At 50.5% G+C, this 24,021-nt stretch overlaps 1 protein-coding gene across 2 annotated transcripts; it reads left to right on the forward strand.

The window, feature by feature from the left end:
* The first annotated feature begins 8,204 nt into the window (after positions 1 to 8,204).
* Positions 8,205 to 21,650, forward strand: GDI2 (GDP dissociation inhibitor 2). 2 transcript variants are annotated; one of them, XM_014961007.1, is made up of 10 exons: positions 8,205 to 8,345; positions 10,035 to 10,134; positions 12,733 to 12,867; positions 15,343 to 15,541; positions 16,425 to 16,556; positions 17,121 to 17,220; positions 18,702 to 18,873; positions 19,930 to 20,074; positions 21,183 to 21,237; positions 21,331 to 21,650. In XM_014961007.1, exons 1-10 carry the CDS (start codon positions 8,259 to 8,261, stop codon positions 21,484 to 21,486), a joined length of 1,281 nt encoding a protein of 426 aa, XP_014816493.1. In that variant the 5' UTR covers positions 8,205 to 8,258; the 3' UTR covers positions 21,487 to 21,650. The 2 variants fall into 2 exon arrangements, with proteins under 2 accessions (XP_014816493.1, XP_014816494.1); XM_014961008.1 differs by lacking the exons at positions 8,205 to 8,345; positions 10,035 to 10,134; positions 12,733 to 12,867 and adding an exon at positions 13,237 to 13,385.
* Positions 21,651 to 24,021: the final 2,371 nt, after the last annotated feature.

A 24,021-nucleotide genomic window follows, 5' to 3' on the forward strand; every position in this document is an offset into this window, starting at 1 on the left:
AAACCCCAGAGCCTGAGAGCGTGCAGGAGAGCATTTTTTGGTTCCGATGTGCAGGTTTTATCTCTGAAATACCAATTAGAGCAGGATGGACTTCACCTTGACTGGAGCAGCTGGTGTGGAAAAACAAGGGAATGGAAACCAGAGGTGCAGGCAGGATGGTCCTGATCCTAAAATGTACGGTTTTGACTCAACCGTTGTGGCTGGCGAGTAGTGTCGGAGTGGAGGCTGGTTCAAACTGGGCTGCAGGACACTTTCTGCAGCCAGATGAGGCATCAAACTGGAAGTTTGAAGGTTGCTCCTCCAAGTTTGGTCTGGTACCAGTGCTGGCAGAGTCATGCTTCCTGAGGAAAAGGAACTGGAAAACTGCGTAAACATGTTCAGTTGTTTCTTTCCTTTTCCAAAGAGCCTTGAACGATCATGAAACTTCAGATGATGTTGAAACCCTTTCCTTAAAACCAGCCTTTCCTCAAAGCTGGCCGTTGCAGAAATGGGGTGTTGGAGTCCCACCAGGCAACTCGTGTGGCTGAGTGAGTTTGTGTCTCTTCTGCTTGAAAAGCCCAACTTGCACCTCAAGGACCAATCTTGATGCTTCCTGAACAAAACAAGGTTAACTGGGGGTCCCATCTGCTGGATACTGGAGCACTGTGCCCTTCTGCTGGGCTGCGCCCACCTTGTGTCTCATCCCATGAGAGTTACTGGTTGACTTGGACTGGAGCATCTCTCTTACGAGGAAAGGCTGAGGGACTTGGGTCTTTTTAGTCTAGAAAAGAGAAGGCTGAGGGGGGATCTGATCAATGCTTATCAATACTTCAAGGGTGGGTGTCAGGAGGATGGGGCCAGGCTTTTTTCAGTGGTGCTCAGGGATAGGACAAGAGGAAATGGGCACAAACTTGAATATAAGAAGTTCCACCTAAACACGAGGAGGAACTTCTTTGGTGTGAGGGTGGCAGAGCCCTGGAAGAGGCTGCCCAGAGAGGACATGGAGTCTCCTTCTCTGGAGACATTCAAAACCCACCTGGACACGTTCCTGTGGGACCTGCTCTGGGTGACCCTGCTCTGGCAGGGGGTTGGACTAGATGTTCTCCAGAGGTCCCTTCCAACCCCGTATCATTCTGTGATTCTGTGACTCGTCCCGGTGTCCATTGCCAGGACTTGCACAAAACCCATAAAAGAGCCGTAATCCAGACCATCTGGGAGCGGCTGCTGATCTAGAGGCGGGGGGGATTTTTCTTTCTCTTTCCAAAGTGAAAGTTCATTTATTTGTTGGTTTAAAGAGGGGAAAAAAAAAAATGAATCGGCAGAGCTTTTGTAAAGGAGCCACAAATGGATCCCTTGCAGCGGTCATTCTGGTGGGGTCTGCAGGGCACACAAGAGCACGTGTGTGGATACCACTGAAGTCCCGGTGTCCATTGCCAGGACTTGCACAAAACCCATAAAAGAGCCGTAATCCAGACCATCTGGGAGCGGCTGCTGATCTAGAGGCGGGGGGGATTTTTCTTTCTCTTTCCAAAGTGAAAGTTCATTTATTTGTTGGTTTAAAGAGGGGAAAAAAAAAAATGAATCGGCAGAGCTTTTGTAAAGGAGCCACAAATGGATCCCTTGCAGCGGTCATTCTGGTGGGGTCTGCAGGGCACACAAGAGCACGTGTGTGGATACCACTGAAAGCAGAAAACGAATATTTCAGGTGCTAATCTCTTCTTCAACCAGTAATGCAAAGCTAAGGCAGCTTTAGGACTGGGATTAACTGGCATTCAAAATATTTCAACTTTTCCCTTCTGGATGCTAATTGGAGACCCCGTTGCGGCGCCAAGCTTGTAAAGCTGTGTCTTGGTGGTATGGGGCAAAATAATCCCAGTGCATTTTTAACCCTGAATTACTGCTGATATGACAGCTTCAAATTTACACGAGGGATAATTAATTCATACAAGAGTCTTAAGGTTCTTCATGATCCCTCTGTGCATCGCGTGGTGGTGAAGCATCAAGCCATGTGTGGCCACTACAGGGCAGGTGGGTCTGGCTGCCCCGGCACTGGAGCTGGTAGGTCTTCCAGCTCCCACATCCAGTGCATTTTTAACCCTGAATTACTGCTGATACGACAGCCTCAAATTTACACGAGGGATAATTAACTCATACAAGAGTCTTGAGGCTCCTCATGATCCCTACGTGCATCGCATGGTGGTGAAGCACCAGTCCATGTGTGGCCACTACAGGTGGGTCTGGCTGCTCTGGCACCGGAGCTGGTAGGTCTTCCAGCTCCCACATCCTGGATATACTGGTGGAAATGGCTTCTCCCAGTTGCTCAAGTCTTAATAGCTTTAAGATCCTTGGCTTAGGCTTGCGAGGCGCGTCGTGCATTGCAGATTAAGGCAGCATCTTTCTCCAGGCCTACTGCACAAACTCGTTTTTAATCTGGCGCGGTAATGGGCAGGCTGGGGAACAGCCAGTGTTTTTATTTTCAGATTAGTGTTTTTATTTTCAGACTCGTCTTTTCAGTTCCCCTTCCACCGGGATGTTTGGGAGTGGGATGTTGTGCCCTCTGAGAGGAGTTGGTTCTCTTCTTTCTGTGCTCTGGACGATGTGGGTTATTGACGTGAATGTTGGGCGCGATTAAACCATCCTGTTCGACCCCAGTAGGTGAACACCATCTTCTTACTGGGTTTTCACTCATTGCAGGCGCCAGCGTGTTGGAACTAAGCTGCTTACCTGCCAGCTGCCTCACCACGTTAAAGCTATATAAATCCACCACAAAGATCCACATTCACTTTCTGGAGGAGCGGAGCAGCCAAACTCTTTGGTTCAAGATCTATTTAATCGTTATAGGCACAGGCATCGCTGCTTAAAGAGCCTAAATCATTAGATGAGATCTGGGGAAGAACTTGTTTGTATCTTCTTACTGGGTTTTCACTCATTGCCAGCGTGTTGGAACTAAGCTGCTTACCTGCCAGCTGCCTCACCACGTTAAAGCTATATAAATCCACCACAAAGATCCACATTCACTTTCTGGAGGAGCGGAGCAGCCAAACTCTTTGGTTCAAGATCTATTTAATCGTTATAGGCACAGGCATCGCTGCTTAAAGAGCCTAAATCATTAGATGAGATCTGGGGAAGAACTTGTTTGGTGTGAGGGTGGTGAGGTTGCCCAGGTTGGCCAGAGAAGCTGTGGCTGCCCCATCCCTGGAGGGGTTCAAGGCCAGGTTGGAGGGGGCTTGGAGCAACCTGGTCTGGTGGGAGGTGTCCTTGCCCAGGGCAGGGGGTTGGAACTGGATGATCTTTAAAGTCCCTTCCAACCCAAACCATTCTATGAAATAACACCAGAGTGACTGGTGTTAATCGTATAGGCACAGGCATCGCTGCTTAAAGAGCCTAAATCATTAGATGGGATGTGGGGAAGAACTGATTTGTTGTGAGGGTGGTGAGACACTGGAACAGGTTGTCCAGAGAAGCTGTGGCTGCCCCATCCCTGGAGGGGTTCAAGGCCAGGTTGGAGGAGGCTTGGAGCAACCTGGGCTGGTGGGAGGTGTCCCTGCCCAGGGCAGGGGGTTGGAACAAGATGATTCTCAAGGTCCCTTCCAACCCAAACCGTTCTATGAAATAACACCAGAGTGACTGTGAGGACCAAGTGGAGTGTCACTGGCCCTTGCATCATCCCCTGGGAGCTGAGGGGATTGCTCAAGTGCGGTGAGTAATTGCTTCTGCAGTTTGTTTGGCAGAGGGAAGCTTTTGAGTCTTTGCTTGCCGGATTCCGGCGCGGTAGCCACGGCCAGTGTGTGTTAGAGGTGGATTAGCCCGTTGCGACGTGTAACTTCTTGCTCAGCCCCATCTTTCTAAGAAAGGGCTCTCGCCGTTGCCAGAAACCCCCTTGTTGAAGATGAAGGGATCTCGTTGAACGTCTTGGGTGGAATCCTCCCCTCGGCGCCCTTAGATGGACCCACGCTGGCTGGAGTTTCCGTCGGTCTGTCTGAGCCTTTCCGAACTGCTGCCCTACTTGGAGAAAATCCATGTCAAGCGACTTGCTTCCCTCCATTCCTGAAGGCCTCTGCGGGCAGAAGGTCTATTCCTGAGCGGTTCTTGCAAGCGAGGGAAGAGCTGATGGTCTTGAGCAAGCACGGAAACGCCGGTACCTCCGAGTTACCCCTTATTCTTAATTTTTTTTGTGTTTTTATCCATGGATTTGGACTGGACATGCCGTCTCTACGTTTCTGATGGGCGTTACGCTCTGGCTCTGTGCTCTCCAGCCATTTGAAGTGGGTGCCGCAGACGACATCGATCGCTCTGAGACTTGCTCTGTCGTTTGTTCGACGGCACAAAGTGAGCTCTTGGGAGCCCGGCGTAACCCGAACCGGCTGGAGCGGTGGATCACAGCGGGCACAGCCTGACTCTCCTTTGCACCAAGGTTGTCTTCAACCCCTCCCAGAACCTGGAGCTTCCCCTGCTGCATCTTGCTGCCCTTCTCACTGTCAGCAGCCGCTCGCTTTTTAGTGGATCACAGCCACACACACAGCCTGACTCTCCTTTGCACCAAGGTTGTCTTCAACCCCTCCCAGAACCTGGAGCTTCCCCTGCTGCATCTTGCTGCCCTTCTTGCTGTCAGCAGCCGCTCACTTTTTCCTGTTTGCATGGGGTCGATATTTTTAACGTGGTCAGAAAGCTACAGATTTGAACTCTTGACGCTTCCCCTTTTTTTTTTTCTCTTTATTTGCAGTCTAAACTCTCTCCTTATCAGTACAGGCTGTTTGTTTTCCTCGCTCCCTGACCCGGCCGACAGAATGACATAGCAAGCTGGTTCTTAGACGCGGACTAGCGCGTCCGTGGATGGCTGTAGCCAGGGGCCAGCCAGCCTGACCATCAAAAGGAATTGCTGAGCTGGGAGGATAAATCTATTGTGCCTCTTGGTGTGTTTTATGAGCGCGCTGTTGCCTCGTCGGCTGCGAAGGGAAGCGCCGCTGAAAGGCCTACGCGGGATTTCAACAGCTCTGCAGGAGCCTGGCTGATAATTACGAACCTGTTAAATGAGCCTTGGATAAAATATTACCATAAAACTCCCACCTCGATGCCCGTATCGGTGTTTAATGGGTATGAAATGAGATTGAAAAGGTTCTTAAGATGTTTTACGTCTTCTGCTGGTACCCAGATTGGCTCTAGGGGGATGCTGGCAGTTCGGGCAGGCGACCTCACTGGAAAGTGATGGGTGAGCTGGTCTGAGAAAAGAGAGCAAGAAATGCTTTGAAGTTTTCTTTAAGTAGAGGAAGGAAATCAGCTGACAACCGAGGAATAAATGCAGCTTCTGCAGATTTTTACCGTAACTTCATCCCTCCAATCGATAATTATTTTGTTTTGAAGTCCTGGTTGGCTTCCTCGTGGCTCGGCTCCAGCGCGGACGCTGGCAGTCCCTGTGCCACCATCTGGCAGAGCTGGTGAGCCAGGGTTTTGGAAGATGTTCCAAGGTGGGGGAATAAAACCCCAGACCAGGGTAGAGCAAAAAGTCAAACCAGAGCCCTCGTGTAGAGCTCCGTGGATTCGGTTTAACTGAGGAGATCGCACCAGCTAGTGGTGATGCACTTGGTGTGATAGTCCCACGTTGTATGTGGTAAATCATTAACTTTTTAACTGACACCATAAAAGCCACCTGTGATTTCACTTGTGCAGTTCCTCAGCCTTGTAGGGCTCTCGAGTAGGGTTTAATATGGGGTTTGGTGCAGGAATGTCTGCTGTGAGGGTCTCTGCGGGCTTCAGCCAGGCTGGAAAAAGTGGAGGCATCTTGGGATGAGGGATCTGGAGTCTGTGGAGAATAGTAATGGTGCTGGATGGATCATAGAGAGGTTTTGTGGAGAGTTCTGTGGCTAATTCTGTTCCCCATCCACGTGATGACCATGAAGCCTTGAAATCGCCCGCAAATTCACGGATCAAACTCGGCGTGGCCTCTTCTTGTCATGCACCAGGGAGGCAGCTCTGGCTTTGCTCTCCCCAGGACCTTGGCAACCTGGTGGCTAACAGCTTGGCTACCACTGCCTTTGCTCTCCCAGCAGATGAGATTTGCCTGTTGCCACCTGGAAATGCAAGAACAGCGAGTCCCAACGCCAACGATCCCTGCCAACCATCCATGCACCTACAGGTGTTGAGATGCCCCTCTGCTTTGCCCTGGTGAGGCCCCATCTGGAGCACTGGGTCCAGTTCTGGGCTCCCCAGTTCAAGAAGAACAGGGAACTGCTGGAGGGGGTACAGCAGAGGCTACAAAGATGATGAGGGGCCTGGAGCATCTCTCTTAGGAGGAAAGGCTGAGGGACTTGGATCTTTTTAGTTTGGAGAAGAGAAGACTGAGGGGGGATCTGATCAATGCCTATAAATACTTCAAGGGTGGGTGTCAAGAAGAAGGGGCCAGTCTTTCTTTCAGTGGTGCCCAGTGACAGGACAAGAGGAAATGGACACAAACTTGAACAAGGGAAGCTCCATCTAAACATGAGGAGGAACTTCTTTCTTGTGAGGGTGGCAGAGCCCTGGCAGAGGCTGCCCAGGGAGGTGGTGGAGTCTCCTTCTCTGGAGACATTCAAACCCTGCCTGGACACGTTCCTGTGGGACCTGCTCTGGGTGACCCTGCTTTGGCAGGGGGTTGGACTGGATGATCTCCAGAGGTCCCTTCCAACCCTGCATCATTCTGTGATATAACAAAATTTAATGACAAAGTAACCCCCTCCTTTGCTGTGGGGGTTAGTTTTTGGACAGTGAAGGTGAAGATGGTTTTCAAAGCTTCCTTTACACCAAGGATTTGCTGCAGTTAGGATTTGAAGGTCACGTAAACAATATTGGGTTGGAGCCTTTTTTTGTCTTCTAGCTGTGGTTTGGCCGAGTTAAACCATGCCCGTATTGGCCGGCGTTGCCATAACATAGCTTGAAATGAGCCTCCTACACATCGCTGTGGGGGAGGAAGTGACACATGAGGAGAGTTCTCAGCTCTCCGTGGCATGAGATACACATGGAGAGAACAGGAAGGACCTCAGGGAGATGCAGATCTCTTGAATGAACGGCTCCTCCGCTCCTGGGCGTGCAGATGTTCAGTGGTGGCATCTCTCAGCAGGTGGACGTGAGGTTTTACAGGCTGAATGAAAGATAACGTGAGATGTGGCCAGGACCTACAAATTGGATAATGCTGATGGTGAATGAGAGCTCAGCTGCAGATGTAATTCTGCCTTTGGAGAGAGTTGAGGCAGAGCAGGAAAGGTCAATAAAAACCTCCATGATAAGAAGTCCTAAGCACACAAGTATTCAAGCATTTTTTTAAGTCCCAATGGCTTAATTTATTTTTTATGCTACCTCCGTCCTCTAAGAGTAGCTGTTGACTCTCTTGCGTGGCAAATATCAACGATTGAGCTTTTGAGGAAACTAATTGAAGTCCAGGTCCTGTTGTCACCTAGAAATAACAGCGCTGCCTCTCTGTGGACATCCTTCAATCGATGGCCTATGAAGACAGGCTGAGGGAGCTGGGATTGTTCAGCCTGGAGAAGAAAAGGCTCCGGGGAGACCTTATAGCGGCCTTTCAATCCCTGAAGGGTGCCTATAGAAGAGCTGGGGAGGGACTCTTTGCCAGGAGGTGTAGTGATAGGACAAGGGGAAACGGTTTTAAATTGGAAGAAAAAAGATTCAGATTAGATCTCAGGAAGAAATTTTTTACTCTGAGGGTGGTGAGACACTGGAACAGGTTGCCCAGGGAAGTTGTGGCTGCCCCATCCCTGGAGGGGTTCAAGGCCAGGCTGGATGTGGCCTTGAGCAACCTGCTCTAGTGGGAGGTGTCCCTGCCCAGGGCAGGGGGTTGGAACTCGATGATCTTTGAGGTCCCTTCCAACCCCAACCATTCTATGATTCTATGATAGCTGGTGCTTTCAGAGTAGAAATTTTCCTGATCTAGCCCAAAGGCATGAACTTCCCAGAAACTTCCTCAGGGGAGCCCTGGTAGGTGGTGGTTGTGTAGTTAAAACATCTTGGTTGGCTTGCCCAGAGCAGGCAGCAAAACCTAGTAAAGGGTTAATCTTTCTCAAGTAGAAGTCTTTCTCAAGTGGAAGTCTTTCAGTGTGTGTGTCTTAATTCCAGAGTGAAGCAACTGGTGTGTTTTGTGTTGGGTACCTTCAGATCCAGGCGTGCAGCCGCCTGCCTCAACGTGCTCTTTGGGAGACCGTTGCTAAGAAAAATGGAAGGAGGCTCAAATGCAACTAACACGTCCCTCCTTTCCTTTCCTCTCTCCCCAGGAATGCATCCTCTCCGGGATCATGTCAGTGAATGGAAAGAAAGTCCTTCACATGGATCGGAACTCTTACTACGGAGGGGAAAGCGCATCCATTACACCCCTGGAGGATGTAAGTACGGAGGCCGAGGGTGACATCCCCCTTTTGTGTCCACCCCTGGCACATAAAGGGAGCTTTATTTCCAGCTAACCCAGGGGTGGATTCAAAGTAATTACTCTTAAGGGTTTCTTTTGAGTAAGAATGTTTAATGGCAGAGCAGATAACAGTGGGGGAGAATCTGGTGTCTGTGTTTATACTTGGGAGACAGCACTTGTTTTTTATAGTTCCCAGCTGAGATTCAAGCACGTGGCATCCGAGCGATAATTTGGAGGAATAACACCCAACAGATCTTAAAACTCTTGGGCTAAATTGTTCCTGCCGTGTTTGCCGGCGAATATTTGCTTAAGAAATGCTCCGTGGTCTTTGTGCCTCGAAGTAACGCTTGGTCCTTGGTCTGTGAGCACTTCCAGCTGGAAAGATGCCACCTCGTTTTGGTTCCTGCTCGTGCCCTGCGATTGCAAAGGCCCTAAAGCTGTTAAGTTTGGCCAATCAATTGGATGTCAGGAAATCGCTGCTTAACGGGGTGAAATATAAATATTCATAGAATCCTAGAATCGTCTAGGTTGGAAGGGACCTTTAAGGTCATCCTGTCCAACCCTCACCCTAACTCTGATAAAAAAAACCCCAAAACATCACTAAACCATGTCACTAAGGACTATGTCAACCCAGCTTTTGAAAACCTCCAGGGATGGTGCCTCAACCACTGCCCTGGGCAGCCCATTCCAAGGCTTAAGAACCCTTTCAGTGTGAACATTTTCCTAATATCCAATCTGAACCTCCCCTGGTGCAACTTGAGGCCATTTCCTCTTGTCCTGTCACCTGTGACCTGGGAGAAGAGACCAATTGCCCCCTGGCCACCCCCTCCTTTCAGGGAGTTGGAGAGAGCGAGAAGGTCTCCCCTCAGCCTCCTTTTCTCCAGGCTGAACACCCCCAGCTCTCTCAGAAGTTCTCCAGACCCCTCACCAGCTCCATTGCCCTTCTCTGGACCCACTCCAGCACCTCAATGTCTTTTTTGTGGTGAGGGGCCCCAAACTGGACACAGCCCTTGAGGTGGGGCCTCACCAGTGCCAAGTACAAGGGGACAATCACCTCCTGAGTGCTACTCACCATGCTGTTCCTGATATAGGCCAGGATGCTGGTGGCCTTCTTGGCCATCTGGGCACACTGCTGGCTCATGTTCAGCCAACAGTTGACCAACAGCCCCAGGTCCTTTTCCACCAGGCAGCTCCAGCCACTTTTCCCCAAGCCTGTAGTGTTCACGGGGCTGCTGTGACCCAAGTGCAGGACCTGGCCCTTGGCCTTGTTGAACCTCATCCCATTGGCCTGGGCCCATCCATCCAGCCTTTTCAAATATTGGGGAATCTGATTCAAGTTTCTGGAGGAGCTCACCCTTCTCCTGAAGCTGGTATTTTGAGCAGATTATCTTTAGGTACGTTAAACAGTGGTTTGGTCCAGCAGGTCATAAATTCCCAAGCTTTAAGCCTTGGAGAAGGAAAACCTGGATGAACAGAATAATGCTGCCCAATTCTTACTGTAAGAATTTTACTGGAAGTCAAATTTGAGCTAAAACGCTGGCCAAAAGCTTGATGTGAAGAGCTTATGTTCAGGGACGTGGGGGTGGAAAGTGTGTACATGCGTGGGAGAAATTACACCCAGAGATGTTTCCTCTGCTAATAATAACTTTTGTTATTCTCTCCCAAGCTCTACAAAAGGTTTAATCTCCCAGGAACCCCACCAGAATCTATGGGGCGAGGAAGAGACTGGAACGTGGACCTCATTCCAAAATTCCTTATGGCTAACGGTAAGCGATACCGAGCTCCCGAATCTGTAAGTTCATAGAATCATAGAATCAATCATTCAGGTTGGAAGAGACCCTTGGGATCATCGAGTCCAACCATCTACCCTGCTCTACAAAGTCCTCCCCTACACCATGTCCCTCAGTACCCCATCTAAACGTCCCTTAAACACATCCAGGGATGGTGACTCCACCCCCTCCCTGGGCAGCCTGTTCCAATGCCCGACCACTCTTTCAGTGAAAAATTCCTTCCTAATGTTCAGTCTAAACCTACCCTGTTGGAGCTTGAAGCCATTCCCTCTTGTTCTGTAACTAATTACCTGCGAGAAGAGACCAGCACCAACCAGTAATCAAACCTGTTTGCAGCACGGTGCAATGCTATACCTGGGTCAGGATCCCAGGTATGATTTCTGCCAGCTCTGCAGCTGAAAATGTGCTTTCTGGTATCTGGTCTCTCTCAAGCTTCAGGGTTCAGATTGGTTTATGAACCTGCTTATATTAAGCAAGCCAGAATGCCGTTGGCTTTCTTGGCCACCTGGGCACACTGCCGGCTCATATTCAGCTGCTTGCCAATCAGAACCCCCAGGTCTCTTTCCTCCAGGCAGTCCTCCTGGGAGTCAACACTCCTGCTTAACTTGGTGTCATCTGCCAACTTGCTGATGATACACCCTATGTCCTTATCGAGATCGTGAATAAAGACTTTAAATAGAAATGGTCCCAACACTGAGCCCTGAGGCACACCACTTGTGACAGGCCACCAGCTGGACGTACATCCATTGAGCACCACTCTTTGGGACCTTCCAGTCAACCAGTGCTTGATCCAGCAGATCGTATGCTCGTCCAGGCCGTGTGAAGCCAGTTTTTCCAGCAGATTTGTATGGGGGACAGTGTCAAATGCTTTTTGAAAATCCAGGTATACTCTATTGACAGCCTTTCCCTCGTCCAATAATCTGGTTATCTTATTGGACGAGGGAAAGGCTGTTGATATTGTATTGGGTTAGTGACCAGTGCTGGGAACTGAATAAACACCCCTTGGGCCATCTCTTTGTGCACTTATTAATCAAAGAGCTGCAGAAAACTCGTTAGAGCTGATCTGCCCTCGTTTGTGCCAGAAGCACCACGGCTTCTGCTCCGCGGCTCGTTCTGCCTGTGGACCTTTTGGACTCAGAAGATGGCTCCAGCCTGGAGCATGCAGAAATGGCACGTCTGGAAGGTCTGAAGGGCCATTTTCCAACATCCTCTCTCAAAGCATTTGCATTTCTAGCCAGAGCTAATGCCATGAATTTGTGGGTTGTTGTTCTTCCGTGGCTTAGGAAGAACCCGTTGATTCCATGGTGACTGTTAATTCCCTTTGTTCCTGTTTTTATGGCTTGTTGCAGACTCTCTCATCCCTTATTGAGGCTACAAATCCTCATTCTCTAATCCCTGTGTTCCCGTAATGGGACAGGTCTTCTGGACCAAATCCACTAGCCCTGAACTGGTTATCGACTAATGGGGGGGACAGGTCTTCTGGCCCAAATCCACTAGCCCTGAACTGGTTATCGATGCAAACAACTTCAGGGGGCAACTAGTTTTGCCAAATACCAACCACTTTTGCTACTGGAATATCTTGTCCCTGGAGCAGGAGGGGACAGATGTGTTGTGTAGGGCCAGCCTTGCTCGAGGTTAGTGCAGCAGAAGAGTTGATTCCTGTCTAGATTTGGTTCCTCAGGTCTCAGCTTGCCCGTTGTGGTGCCTTTCTAAGGGATGGTGTCCCTCTGGGGATGTGACAGTGGGTGGGGGACAGGGAAGTGGGCGTATTGTTGACATTAGCTGCTTGTGCTAGGTGTGAATAGTGAGGATGAGGAGCTGCTGCTGCCCAAAAATGTCACCTTTTTTTGCCACGTTGAGCGTGAATGAACCACAAGGAGCAAAAAACAGCCATGTTCTGTGGTGCATTAACGTGCTGCAGGGTGGCTTTTACTCCGAGGGCTGCTGGAAGCTGGAGTAATGAGGAGGAAGCTCTTAATTGCCTGTAGAAAGCTTTAAAACTGCTGGTGAGCATCTGCCACACCCCGTCTGTTAGAGGTGTAAGAGCTGTGTGGGTTGAACGTGGTGCTGCCGTTGAAGGATTTGTTGTGTCAGAAGAACAGTCTTCTCTGGGGATGTGACAGTGGGTGGGGGACAGGGAAGTGGGTGTATAGTTGACATTAGCTGCTTGTGCTAGATGTCAATAGTAAGGATGAGGAGCTGCTGCTGCCCAAAAAGTGACCTTTTTTTGCCACGTTGAGCGTGAATGAACCACAAGGAGCAAAAAACAGCCATGTTCTGTGGTGCATTAACGTGCTGCAGGGTGGCTTTTACTCCGAGGGCTGCTGGAAGCTGGAGTAATGAGGAGGAAGCTCTTAATTGCCTGTAGAAAGCTTTAAAACTGCCTGATAATTGCACCAGTGAGCGTCTGCCACACCCCGTCTGTTAGACAGAGGTGTAAGAGCTGTGTGGGTTGAACGTGGTGCTGCCGTTGAAGGATTTGTTGTGTCAGAAGAACAGTCTTGTGAGAAGCACCATCCTCTTGGTTTTGGGCTGCAGAGCAGCTGGTTGACTCGTGCCAAACTTCTTTTCCAGGTCAGTTGGTAAAGATGCTGCTCTACACAGAAGTCACTCGCTACTTAGACTTCAAGGTGATCGAGGGGAGCTTCGTCTACAAGGGAGGAAAGATCTACAAAGTTCCTTCCACTGAGGCAGAAGCCTTGGCATCCAGTGAGTAGTTGCACCTTGTTTTGTGACCTCCTGAGGCCAGACAGGTCTCTGCCACCCACCTCTCGGGATATTCTGTGTAGAAGAGAAATCCTGATGCTCCTCCTCACGTGGTGCTGTGTGTAGGCTCCATCTCTCACTGTGCTTAGTGTAAGGTTCTTCTCCATCTTGTTTGACCTCAAACACCAATTCGAGTGTGAGTCTTGGGCTTTCTGAACCTTGAGTTACAGTTTTCATGGAGCTTTCAGGTGGAGCTGGTCAAGCTGCCTGTTCTGTGGCTTGGCTGGTGAGAATTTGCGTCAGAAGAACAGTCTTGTGAGAAGCACCATCCTCTTGGTTTTGGGCTGCAGAGCAGCTGGTTGACTCATGCCAAACTTCTTTTGCAGGTCAGTTGGTAAAGATGCTGCTCTACACAGAAGTCACTCGCTACTTAGACTTCAAGGTGATCGAGGGGAGCTTCGTCTACAAGGGAGGAAAGATCTACAAAGTTCCTTCCACTGAGGCAGAAGCCTTGGCATCCAGTGAGTAGTTGCACCTTGTTTTGTGACCTCCTGAGGCCAGACAGGTCTCTGCCACCCACCTCTCGGGATATTCTGTGTAGAGAAGAAATCCTGATGCTCCTCCTCACGTGGTGCTGTGTGTATTCTCCATCTCAGTAACGAGCTGTGCTTAGTGTAAGGTTCTTCTCCATCTCATTTGACCTCAAACACCAATTCGAGTGTGAGTCTTGGGCTTTCTGAACCTTGAGTTACAGTTTTCATGGAGCTTTCAGGTGGAGCTGGTCAAGCTGCCTGTTCTGTGGCTTGGCTGGTGAGAATTTGGCAGTTTTACTTCCTCCAAAGGTTACACTTGGGGCTTCTGCTCCCACCTTTGCCATAAATATTTAATGTTGGGTCCTTGGGTGGAATTGTGTGCGTGAAAAACGCCGAGTTTGTCAGCAGGAAAATTGGAATCACTAATGCCATCACGTGGCACCTGGCTCAATCCTAATTGGTGTCTACTTAAATTTCATTCCTCAGATAAAACAACTGATGGGGCATAACAGTGTAGTGAAATTCGTTAGGAGCTGGCAGAGGGCGGTCTGTTCATTTGACCTCAAACACCAATTCGAGTGTGAGTCTTGGGCTTTCTGAACCTTGAGTTACAGTTTTCATGGAGCTTTCAGGTGGAGCTGGTCAAGCTGCCTGTTCTGTGGCTTGGCTGGTGAGAATTTGGCAGTTTTACTTCCTCCAAAGGTTACACTTGGGGCTTCTGCTCCCACCTTTGCCATAAATATTTAATGTTGGGTCCTTGGGTGGAATTGTGTGCGTGAAAAACGCCGAGTTTGTCAGTGGGGAAAACTGGAATCACTAATTCCATCACGTGGCACCTGGCTCAATTTTAATTGGTGTCTACTTAAATTTCATACCTCAGATGAAACAACTGATGGGGCATAATAGCGTAGTGAAATTCGTTAGGAGCTGGCAGAGGGCGGTCCGTTAACTTCAGATTCAGGGGGTGTGAGGAGCATCTGGGAAAAACCCTTCTGATAAAGTGACTCCTGCAAAGGAGGCTCCTGGGATGTATCTTATCTGTACGTTGGAGCCTTCCTTATGGCAGATATTCCCGTTTGCTGTGAAGTAATTGGTTGTTCCTTCAATTTTGGCTGTGTTGTTGACTCGGCGGTCTGTTAACTTCAGATTCAGGGTGTGTTGAGGAGCATCTGGGAAAAACCCTTCTGATAAAGTGACTCCAGCAAAGGAGGCTCCGGGGATGTATCTTATCTATATGTTGGAGCCTTCCTTATGGTAGATATTCCCCTTTGCTATGGAGTAATGGGTCGTTCCTTCCATTTTGGCTGTGTTGTTGACTCTGAAATGGTCTCTTAAGAGAGACTCGTGCTGGCAGAAGCAGGAGGTACCTTTGGTGCTGTCTCTGCCTTGGTGTTTCAGCGAGTCCAGTCTCATTTCTCCGATTTGTAGAAAATTAAAACACATAAATGGTGCCTTGTCCAATCTCCTGTTTGAAACGTTGACCCTGGCAGCGCTTGCTGGTTCCTCGGCGAGGCTGTGGGAGAGCCCTGGCACCTCTTGCTTTGATGGAGCTTTGGTCACCACACTTGGATGATGCAAAGTCTGGTAAATACCCAAAAGTTTATGGAAGTTCAGGTTGGGCTTTAGACTGGGTTGAGTGGAAACTACTCTCCAGGCTTTCCCCCAGCTGGAGGTAGTGTAGAAGCCCGGCCTCTGGCCATGCCTTGAGGAAAAAGTTGGCTGTTCCACCTCTTGAAGTCCAATACACCAGGATGGCTGCTGGTGTGGACTGGTATGGCAGATGTTGGTGTCTCCTGCTTGAACAGAGAACCCTAAAGGCCAAGCTGCACGTTAGTGAGTGATGTTTGAAACGCTTGGTGGTTCTTACCAGCTTCTGTTACTCTACCAATGGAAAAGCCATTTAGTAGCTGTGTGAGTTTCTGACAAAAAATAACTTCTTTTTTAGGCTTAATGGGCTTGTTTGAGAAACGCCGGTTCAGGAAATTCCTAGTGTACGTCGCCAACTTTGATGAGAACGACCCCCGAACTTACGAAGGCGTTGATCCCAAGAAGACCACCATGCGCGACGTGTATAAGAAGTTTGACCTGGGGCAAGATGTTATAGACTTCACGGGCCATGCCCTCGCGCTCTACAGGACTGACGAGTAAGTCTGGGTTTGGTTGCTCCCCCCAAATTAGCTGTGGGGCTGGGCATCTATTGTGCTTTGAGAGTGGGACGTCTCGCAGTGTCCCCAAGTGCTCCATGAATCTTAAAAAACCCTGTGTCCTCTGCTGATGGGATATTGCAACTTTGTGAGTTCCTGAGGTTAATGAAGCTTGGGGTTGTTGGAGTGGAGCCAGAGGAGGCCTTGGAGATGCTGGGAGGGCTGGAGCCCCTCTGGTTCCTGGGGTTAATGAAGCTTGGGGTTGTTGGAGCGGGACCAGAGGAGGCCATGGAGATGCTGGGAGGGCTGGAGCCCCTCTGCTGGGAGGGGTGGCTGAGAGGGTTGGGGGGGGGCAACCTGGAGAAGAGAAGTCTCCGCGGAGACCTTGGAGGCCCTTCCAGTCCCTCAAGGGGCTCCAGGAGAGATGGGGAGGGACTCTGGATGAGGGAGGGGAGCCATAGGATGATGGGGAAGGGTTTTAAACTGGAAGAGGGGAGATTGAGATGAGATCTCAGGAAGAAATTTTTCCCTCTTAGGGTGGTGAGAGCCTGGCCCAGGTTGCCCAGAGAAGCTGTGGCTGCCCCATCCCTGGAGGGGTTCAAGGGCAGGTTGGAGGGGGCTTGGAGCAACCTGCTCTGGTGGGAGGTTGGAACTGGATGATCTTTAAGGTCTTTTCCAACTCTAACCATTCCATGATTCCTAACTCCTTCCTAAATAAACCCCCAGTGCTTCTAAAAGGGAACTTCCAGGGAAATACTCACCAGGAGCAGCCGGAGGGTGGGAAGGAAACTGAAGGGGAAGTAAATGTTTTGCTCCTGGAGTGTTTTCTGCTCTTAAGTCTTGGTTTGTGAACTGTTGTGAATCACGGCCCTGCCCTCCCCAGCTATCTAGATCAACCCTGCCAAGAAACAATCAACAGGATTAAGCTGTACAGCGAGTCGCTGGCTAGATACGGGAAGAGCCCCTACCTTTATCCCCTCTATGGCCTTGGAGAGCTGCCCCAGGGATTTGCCAGGTAAGAACTTGGCTTTGGATGGACTCCAGTGTTTTCCCAACCCCTCTGTGCTTCCTGGTGGTGGGGATCAGATGCGTAGAGTTGGGTCACCAGGCTTCCAGAAGATGATGCCCTGCACGAATCCTGTGGTCATTAAGGTTTCTCTCACTGTCTTAATCAAGAAGCGATTCCTCCATGTGAGATTTCTTCTTTTTGGGCTCGTTTACCACGATTCCTGTTAGTGGTGGTGGTTTGGGGGTTGCTCAGAGGTACTGTTTGCAGCACGTTCTCTATCCAAGAGGTCAGATTTACCCCTGGGGTGTAGCCTGCAGCGCTGTAGGGCTCTCTGGCTTCTACCAAGCTGATTCTTTCCAGCTGGGTGTAATCCCACCTCTTAATTTCCTCCAAATACCACCTCATGCCTCGCAGAAAGAACAGCACCTACTGCTTGGATGTTATTTTGAAGAGCTTTAAAGTCTAATGTGGGGGTTTTTCCGAGTGGAACCAGAAACGAGGGGGCTGAAAGGGCTGTTAGGAACCAAACTTACAGCTGTGGAAGGTGCTGAAGTGGTTTTTCTCCTGCAGGCTAAGCGCTATATACGGAGGCACCTACATGCTCAACAAGCCCATCGAAGAGATCGTGATAGAAAATGGCAAAGTGGTTGGTGTGAAGTCTGAAGGGGAGGTACGGTACCTTCTGGTTCTTTCCTTCCTCCCCGTTCCACCTCCAGCCTCACAGAATCCATAGAACCATAGAATTGCCCAGGCTGGAACCCTTCCTCCCTGTTCCACCTCCGGCCTCCATCCATAGAACCATAGAACTGCCCAGGCCGGAAGGGACCTCCAAAGGTCATCCAGTCCGACCCCCCCACAGTCAGCAGGGACACCCCCAACTAGACCAGGTTGCCCAGGGCCTCGTCGAGCCTCACCTTGAATATCTCCAGGGATGGGGCCTCCACCACCTCCCTGGGCAACCTGTTCCAGTGCTCCACCACCCTCACAGTGAAGAACCCTCTCCTCATCTCCAGTCTAAATCTGTTCCCCTCCAGCTTGAAGCCATTGCCCCTCGTCCTGTCACTACAGGCCTTTGTAAACAGGCTCTCCCCAGCCTTCCTGTAGGCTCCCTTCAGGTACTGGAAGGCTGCTATTAGGTCTCCCCGGAGCCTCCTCTTCTCCAGGCTGAACAACCCCAGCTCCCTCAGCCTGTCCTCGTAGCAGAGGTGCTCCATCCCCCTGATCATCCTTGTGGCCCTCCTCTGGACCCTCTCCATCAGGTCTGTGGGTCAGAATCGCGGCTGTGGGTCATCGATCCCAACAAATTCAGTAGAAAAACCCTCACCAGAGCCCTCGGGCTGAGACTGCTTGGCCTGGTGGTTTTTTTCCCTGTGCTAGCTCACTTAAGACATGATGTTTTCCTGGTGAGGAGTACACTAATCCTCCTCCAGGAGCTGGAATGAAGCCTTCCATGGGCTGCCAAGGTTGTTTTCCGAATAAATCGGGCCGGGTGAAGCGGCGAAGAGCCGTTGTTTGTGTCTGACCTGGGTGTGGAACCAGCTCTGCCCTTGACATTCAGCTTTAGCTGCTCGGGGCAGCCGACACACGTGGCTTTTCTGCAGCTTCTTCTCCACCTGGAAGAGCTGCTTGGAAGCTACAAATGTGCTCCCAGCTGGAGCAGGAGCTTTGCAGGACACTTCAGAGCTTGCTGGTGGGGCAACGTGTCCCTTCTGGGTCAGGGATGACGTGTCCTGGCCGACAGTGGAGGTGATAATCCACACTATGGACTGATGGGTCCAAGTGCAGGCAGGCCAGAGGCTTCCCATGGGTCAAATATTAAACTATTAGTGTAAAAAATGAATTTTAACACAAACTGGTCGATTCTTACCTGTTTGGTTCAGCCGTGACAGCAGCAAGATGTGGTCCTAGACTGGAAGGACTGGATTTTGTACCTTAGAGCTTAACCCGTGTGGTCAATGACGAGGGGAAGGTGTGAAAGGGTTTCTACTGAGCCCAAGCTGAAACGTGCTGCTGGCAGTGAAATAAGACCAGATGCAGCAAGAGCCACCTCAAATTGCTTGTTTTTTCCCCAAAATTAGCTGGTTGCTCACTTCTGGCTGTGTATGCCCCTCCATGCAGTGGTCACCCAAGGTTTTTCTCCATTTCTTGCAGGTTGCTCGCTGCAAACAGCTCATCTGCGACCCCAGCTACGTCTCGGACCGCGTCACGAAGGTGGGTCAAGTGATTCGGGTAATCTGCATCCTGAGCCACCCCATCAAGAACACAAACGATGCCAACTCGTGCCAGATCATCATTCCACAGAACCAGGTCAACCGAAAATCAGGTGCGGTGGAGCCCCTGGGGGGCTGCTGGGGGTGGGGAGAGGGGGGTGTGTGTGTGTGTGTGTGTGGGTCTCCTCGCTCTGGGGTTGAGGCTGGGTGGTCGTTAAATGTGCTCCCATGGCCTGATGAGATATGTCCTGGGCTGCATCCCCAGCCCCATGGCCAGCAGGGCCATGGGGGGATTCTGCCCCTCTGCTCTGCTCTGGGGAGACCCCCCCACCCAGTGCTGCCTCCAGCTCTGGGGCCACCAGCATCAGAAGGACATGGACCTGTTGGATGGGGCCAGAGGAGGCCACGGAGATGCTGGGAGGGCTGGAGCCCCTCTGCTGGGAGGGGGGGCTGAGAGAGTTGGGGGGTTCAGCCTGGAGAAGGGAAGGCTCCGGGGAGACCTTGAAGCCCCTTCCAGTCCCTCAAGGGGCTCCAGGAAAGCTGGGGAGGGACTCTGGATGAGGGAGGGGAGCCCTAGGAGGAGGGGAAGGGTTTGACCTTGAATCAAGCAGAAAAAGGCACTTGGTGTCCCTCCCGTGGCAGATTCCACGTCCTCATCCAGAAATACTTCAGGCCCCAGCCAGGCTGTGCTTGGGTTCAGGGCAGCAGTGGGGGAAGCTGGGGGGGGGTGGTTGTGGTTGGAAAAATATCTGAGAAATCTGCCAAAAAGTGCCCCTGCCCTGGGAGAAGCGGGTGAGGAGCTTGGGGGATGCTCTGGAAGAGGGGTGAAGGCTCTGTGCAGGAGGGGAAAGGCTTCCTCACCCTCAGCCAGAGGGGTGGGCTGGCTGCTGGGGACCCCGCTGCCTTTTGGGAGCTGTCACATCCTTGAGAGCCTGGATTTTGGAGATCCTGCAGGGTTCCTCGTGTCCAGGTCCATCATCCAGGGGACTGTGAGCACGTAGGACTGCAGGGCAGGCACGGAACTCCTTCAAGCGTGGGCTGAGGAGGTACCAAGTGCCAGAGGAGCAGGAGGAGGGTGCAAGTCAGAGGAGGCTTTTGGGATGGGGCAGCCCAAGGGTCATTGGCTCTCCTGGCACGTAGTCACCCGTCGTTGTGTTGCTCTTCCCCAGATATCTACGTCTGCATGATCTCCTCCGCGCACAACGTGGCGGCGCAGGGGAAGTACATCGCCATCGCCAGCACCACCGTGGAGACCGCCGACCCAGAGAAGGAAATCAAGCCGGCCTTGGACCTCTTGGAGCCCATCGAGCAGAAGTAAGGCCTCCACAACAAGCCCCTTCTCCCCTTCTCTGCTGCGAGCACACGGGCCTGAGGGGAGGCAGAGGGGGGCTCTGAAGGCCGTTTGGCCACACAGAGGTGGTGAAACTCCACATTTCCTCCACGTTTGCTTAATTTGTCCTTAATCTGGTTGGTGGCCGGTCACCAGTGGTGTCCCTCAGGGCTCGGTTCTGGGGCCAGTCTTGTTCAATATCTTTATTGATGATCTGGACAAGGGGATCGAATGCACCCTCAGTAAATTTGCAGATGACACCAAACTAGGTGGGAGTGTTGATCTGCTTGAGGGTCGGAAGGCTCTACAGAGGGATCTGGACAGACTGGATCAATGGGCCAAGGACAATGGGATGAGGTTTAACAAGGCCAAGTGCCGGGTCCTGCATTTTGGTCACAACAACCCCAGGCAACGCTACAGACTTGGGGAAGAGTGGCTGGAAAGCTGCCCGGAAGAAAAGGACCTGGGGGTGTTGGTGGACAGCAGGCTTAACATGAGCCAGCAGTGTGCCCAGGTGGCCAAGACGGCCAATGGCATCCTGGCTCGTATCAAGAATAGCGTGGCCAGCAGGAGTAGGGAAGTCATCGTGCCTCTGTACTGGGCACTGGTGAGGCCTCACCTCGAGGGCTGTGTTCAGTTTTGGGCCCCTCACTACAGGAAGGACATTGAGGTGAAGTTGGGCCAAGGGAGATTTAGATTAGATATTAGAAAGAATGACTTTACTGAGAGAGTGGTCAGGCACTGGAACAGCCTGCCCAGGGAGGTGGTGGAGTCACCATCCCTGGAGGGATTTAAGAAACGTGTAGACATGGCTCTTCAGGGCATGCTCTAGTGCCCAAGGTTATTGGTTTGTGGCGAGGTGTTGAGTGTGGGGTTTAGTTGGTGGGTGCGGTGATTTTGGTGGGCGTTTGGTGTGGTGTGGTTTGTATTTGGTTGGGTGTTTTTTTTTTCCTTTTGTGGTTGGACTCGATGATCTCAGAGGCCCCTTCCAACCACTAAGATTCTGTGATTCTGTAATTCAGCCCTTTTTGCCCCATATTGATGCCCTAGAACCACCTCCCCACCCACTCTTTATTTCCCCCTCCTCTCCAGGTTCGTTAGCATCAGTGACCTGTTTGCGCCGACCGACCTGGGAACCGAAAGCCAGGTGAGTTCCGCGCTCGGGTGTCCGAGGGGTGGGGGGGTGGGGGGGTGAGGAGAGAGGCCGAAGGCTGAAGGGCTCCTCCTCCTCTTCCTCCAGATCTTCATCTCTCGCACCTACGACGCCACCACCCACTTCGAGACGACGTGCGACGACATCAAAGATATTTATAAGAGGATGATGGGATCAGAGTTCGACTTCGAGGAGATGAAACGCAAGAAGAACGATATCTACGGGGAGGAGGAGCTGCAGTAATGAGAATCTCTTAATTAGGAGAAATTAAAAAAAATCGGCTAATATGAATATATAAGGAACTTAATGAACACTGTATGAAATTCAATATTGTAAGGCCTGCTTTTGTAATCCCATCTCTGAGAGATTGAAGAGTACTGCACTGGTAATGATGTTCCCCTTTTGGATATCATGTGTTAATTATTTCATTCTAGTAGGGCTGCTGTCCAGAATCTGGCAAATTACTGACTGATTTAACGACTAACCTCGTAAGAGAAAGGCAAGACAGAACCTTTTTTCTTTCTCTTGGTTTTTTTTTTTTTTTGGTCGTTGTTGGTGGTTTTTTTTTTTTTTTTTTTTTTTTTTTCAGATGGTAGACGTTGGTGGCAGATTTTTGGAAATAACTCATTGACAGCTGTGTCTTACCTTTTGTCTTTTTAATCATTTGTAAAAACATCCTTCACCATTCAATGTGCTTCTGGTGAGCTAGTAGCCGTGACGGTTGTCACCCAAACCTGGTAGCCAGGGAAAATAGAAACTTGATTTTTTTTTTTTATTATTATTATTTTGCAGACGTAGACGTTGGTGGCAGATTTTTGGAAATAACTCATTGACAGCTGTGTCTTACCTTTTGTCTTTTTAATCATTTGTAAAAACATCCTTCACCATTCAATGTGCTTCTGGTGAGCTAGTAGCCGTGACGGTTGTCACCCAAACCTGGTAGCCAGGGAAAATAGAAACTTGAGCACTCCATTATTGTGGACAGCATCCCTTAAAAAAAAAAAAAAGTCTCTTCCCATCAATCTTAACTCTGTGGCAAGTTGTATTCTTGGACAAAGCCCACATCTATTGTAGCAGCAGCAGCAAATGTTGGCTTAGTTCTGGGCACAGAACTTTAACCTCCACTTTAAGCTTCTAAAAAAAAAAAAAAAACAAACAAAAAAAAAACTTGTTTACATCGGTTGGGACACAGCTGTGCCTAAGGCTCCTTTGTGTTTTAATCTTAATAAAATTGAGAGAACAAAATTACAGAGCAGGCAAGATGTGGAAGTAATTTTTCTGTACCCTGGTGGCTTCTCGGATGGACCAAACGGGCGCTGCGGTATCGGTATGACAGAGCCTTGCGCTTCTCCTGGCTCCTGAAAAGGCTCCAAATGATTTCTGTACTGCGAAGTAAAGCCAAATTCTGGAAACCAGTCCTGTGCTCTGTTGGCTCTGATTCACTTCAGTTGTAGGAGCAGCACCTCCTTCCCCAGATCCCCTTGGATCACGGAAGGTGAGCGGTGCAGAGCTTTTCCTACAGGAAAATAAAGCTTCCCAGCTCCTCCCCGGGGCTGCTTTTTTGGCAGGGGAGAAGATGCTGCAGCACCAGGAGAGGCTGCTTCGCTCCCCGCAGCCACCCCCTGCTGCCTGCACCCAGAAATAGCACTTGTTTGAAGCAGCAGGAAATAATTCTTGGTTTTATGGCTTTTCTGCAGGGCACTCATCTCTCTCTCTCTCTCTCTGAGGAGGAGCATCTCTTACGGCAGAGAGAGCCTGGTCCATCCCCTGGTGTGGCTTTTGCAGCCTGAAGCCCTTCTGAGCAGGGCTTGTGTTTGTACACGAGGCCAGGAAAAAAAAATTAGGAAAAAAATGCTTTTTCTCTTCTCTTGGCTGCAGTTTTTGGCCCCGCTGAGGACTCAGCCTTCCCTTCAGCCACTCTCCTCCTGCTGCTGGAGAGGAACTGGGTCTTTGACCACATCTCCCTCAGAGCCGGGTGCTGCAGCTGCCCCTTCCCTTTGCACTTCGGGGCTTTTGGCACTTCCCCTCCCCAGAGCCACCAGTTCCAGGAACCACCTTTCCAGTTGGAAGCCACTGGGAGCCCAGTGGTGCCAGTGTGGTGTAGCCGTGGCTGGGGAAGTCCTCTCTGCCCTTGTGCTTCTCTTGAGCTCCTTCAGGGACAAGAAGCTGAGCCTTTTCAAAGGGCAAGAAAGACCTAAAGAATGTGGAAAATAAGCTCTTTCCCTCAAAATGCTCCTTTTGTGTCTCTCTTGGAACCTGGTTATTCCTCTGGGAAGGAGGAGGGTGTTGATCCTGCAGCCCTGAGTCCTTCCTGCTCCCTCTGTCCTTCCCTTGGGGGCTTCAAAGTTGGGGTCAACACAGAAAAAAAGCTGATTTTATCCCAGGTGGGAGGTGGGAAAGCTGCTGTCCCTCCTCCTCCTCCTCTTCCTCCTCCCCTGCTGCTGGGAGAGGTTGGGGACCAAGCAGGAGGGAACCCCCTCTCCATGGAGCCAGCGCTGCCTGAGATTTAGCGTTGTTTTGGCTTTTTTTAGGTTTTACTCATCAAACTCTCTACAAAAGTCATCCTGTACATAATAGTCTTGCATTCTTTTATTAAAAAAAAAAACCAAACGAGGACAACCCTGTCCCCCCCAATCCATAAGTATCTTACAAAGGTCTTAAGTAACACCATTTCCCCCCCTCCCTCATTCCCCCCCCGGGCTTGTTTGCCATCACAACCATAAATAAGAGCGTTTTTGTTCCTGTGTCCTCTTTTTTTTTTTTTTTTCTGGCTATTTC

Source organism: Calidris pugnax, unplaced genomic scaffold (genome assembly GCF_001431845.1).
Source record: "Calidris pugnax isolate Ruff unplaced genomic scaffold, ASM143184v1 scaffold289, whole genome shotgun sequence".
In the NCBI taxonomy this organism is placed as follows: Eukaryota; Metazoa; Chordata; class Aves; order Charadriiformes; family Scolopacidae; genus Calidris; species Calidris pugnax.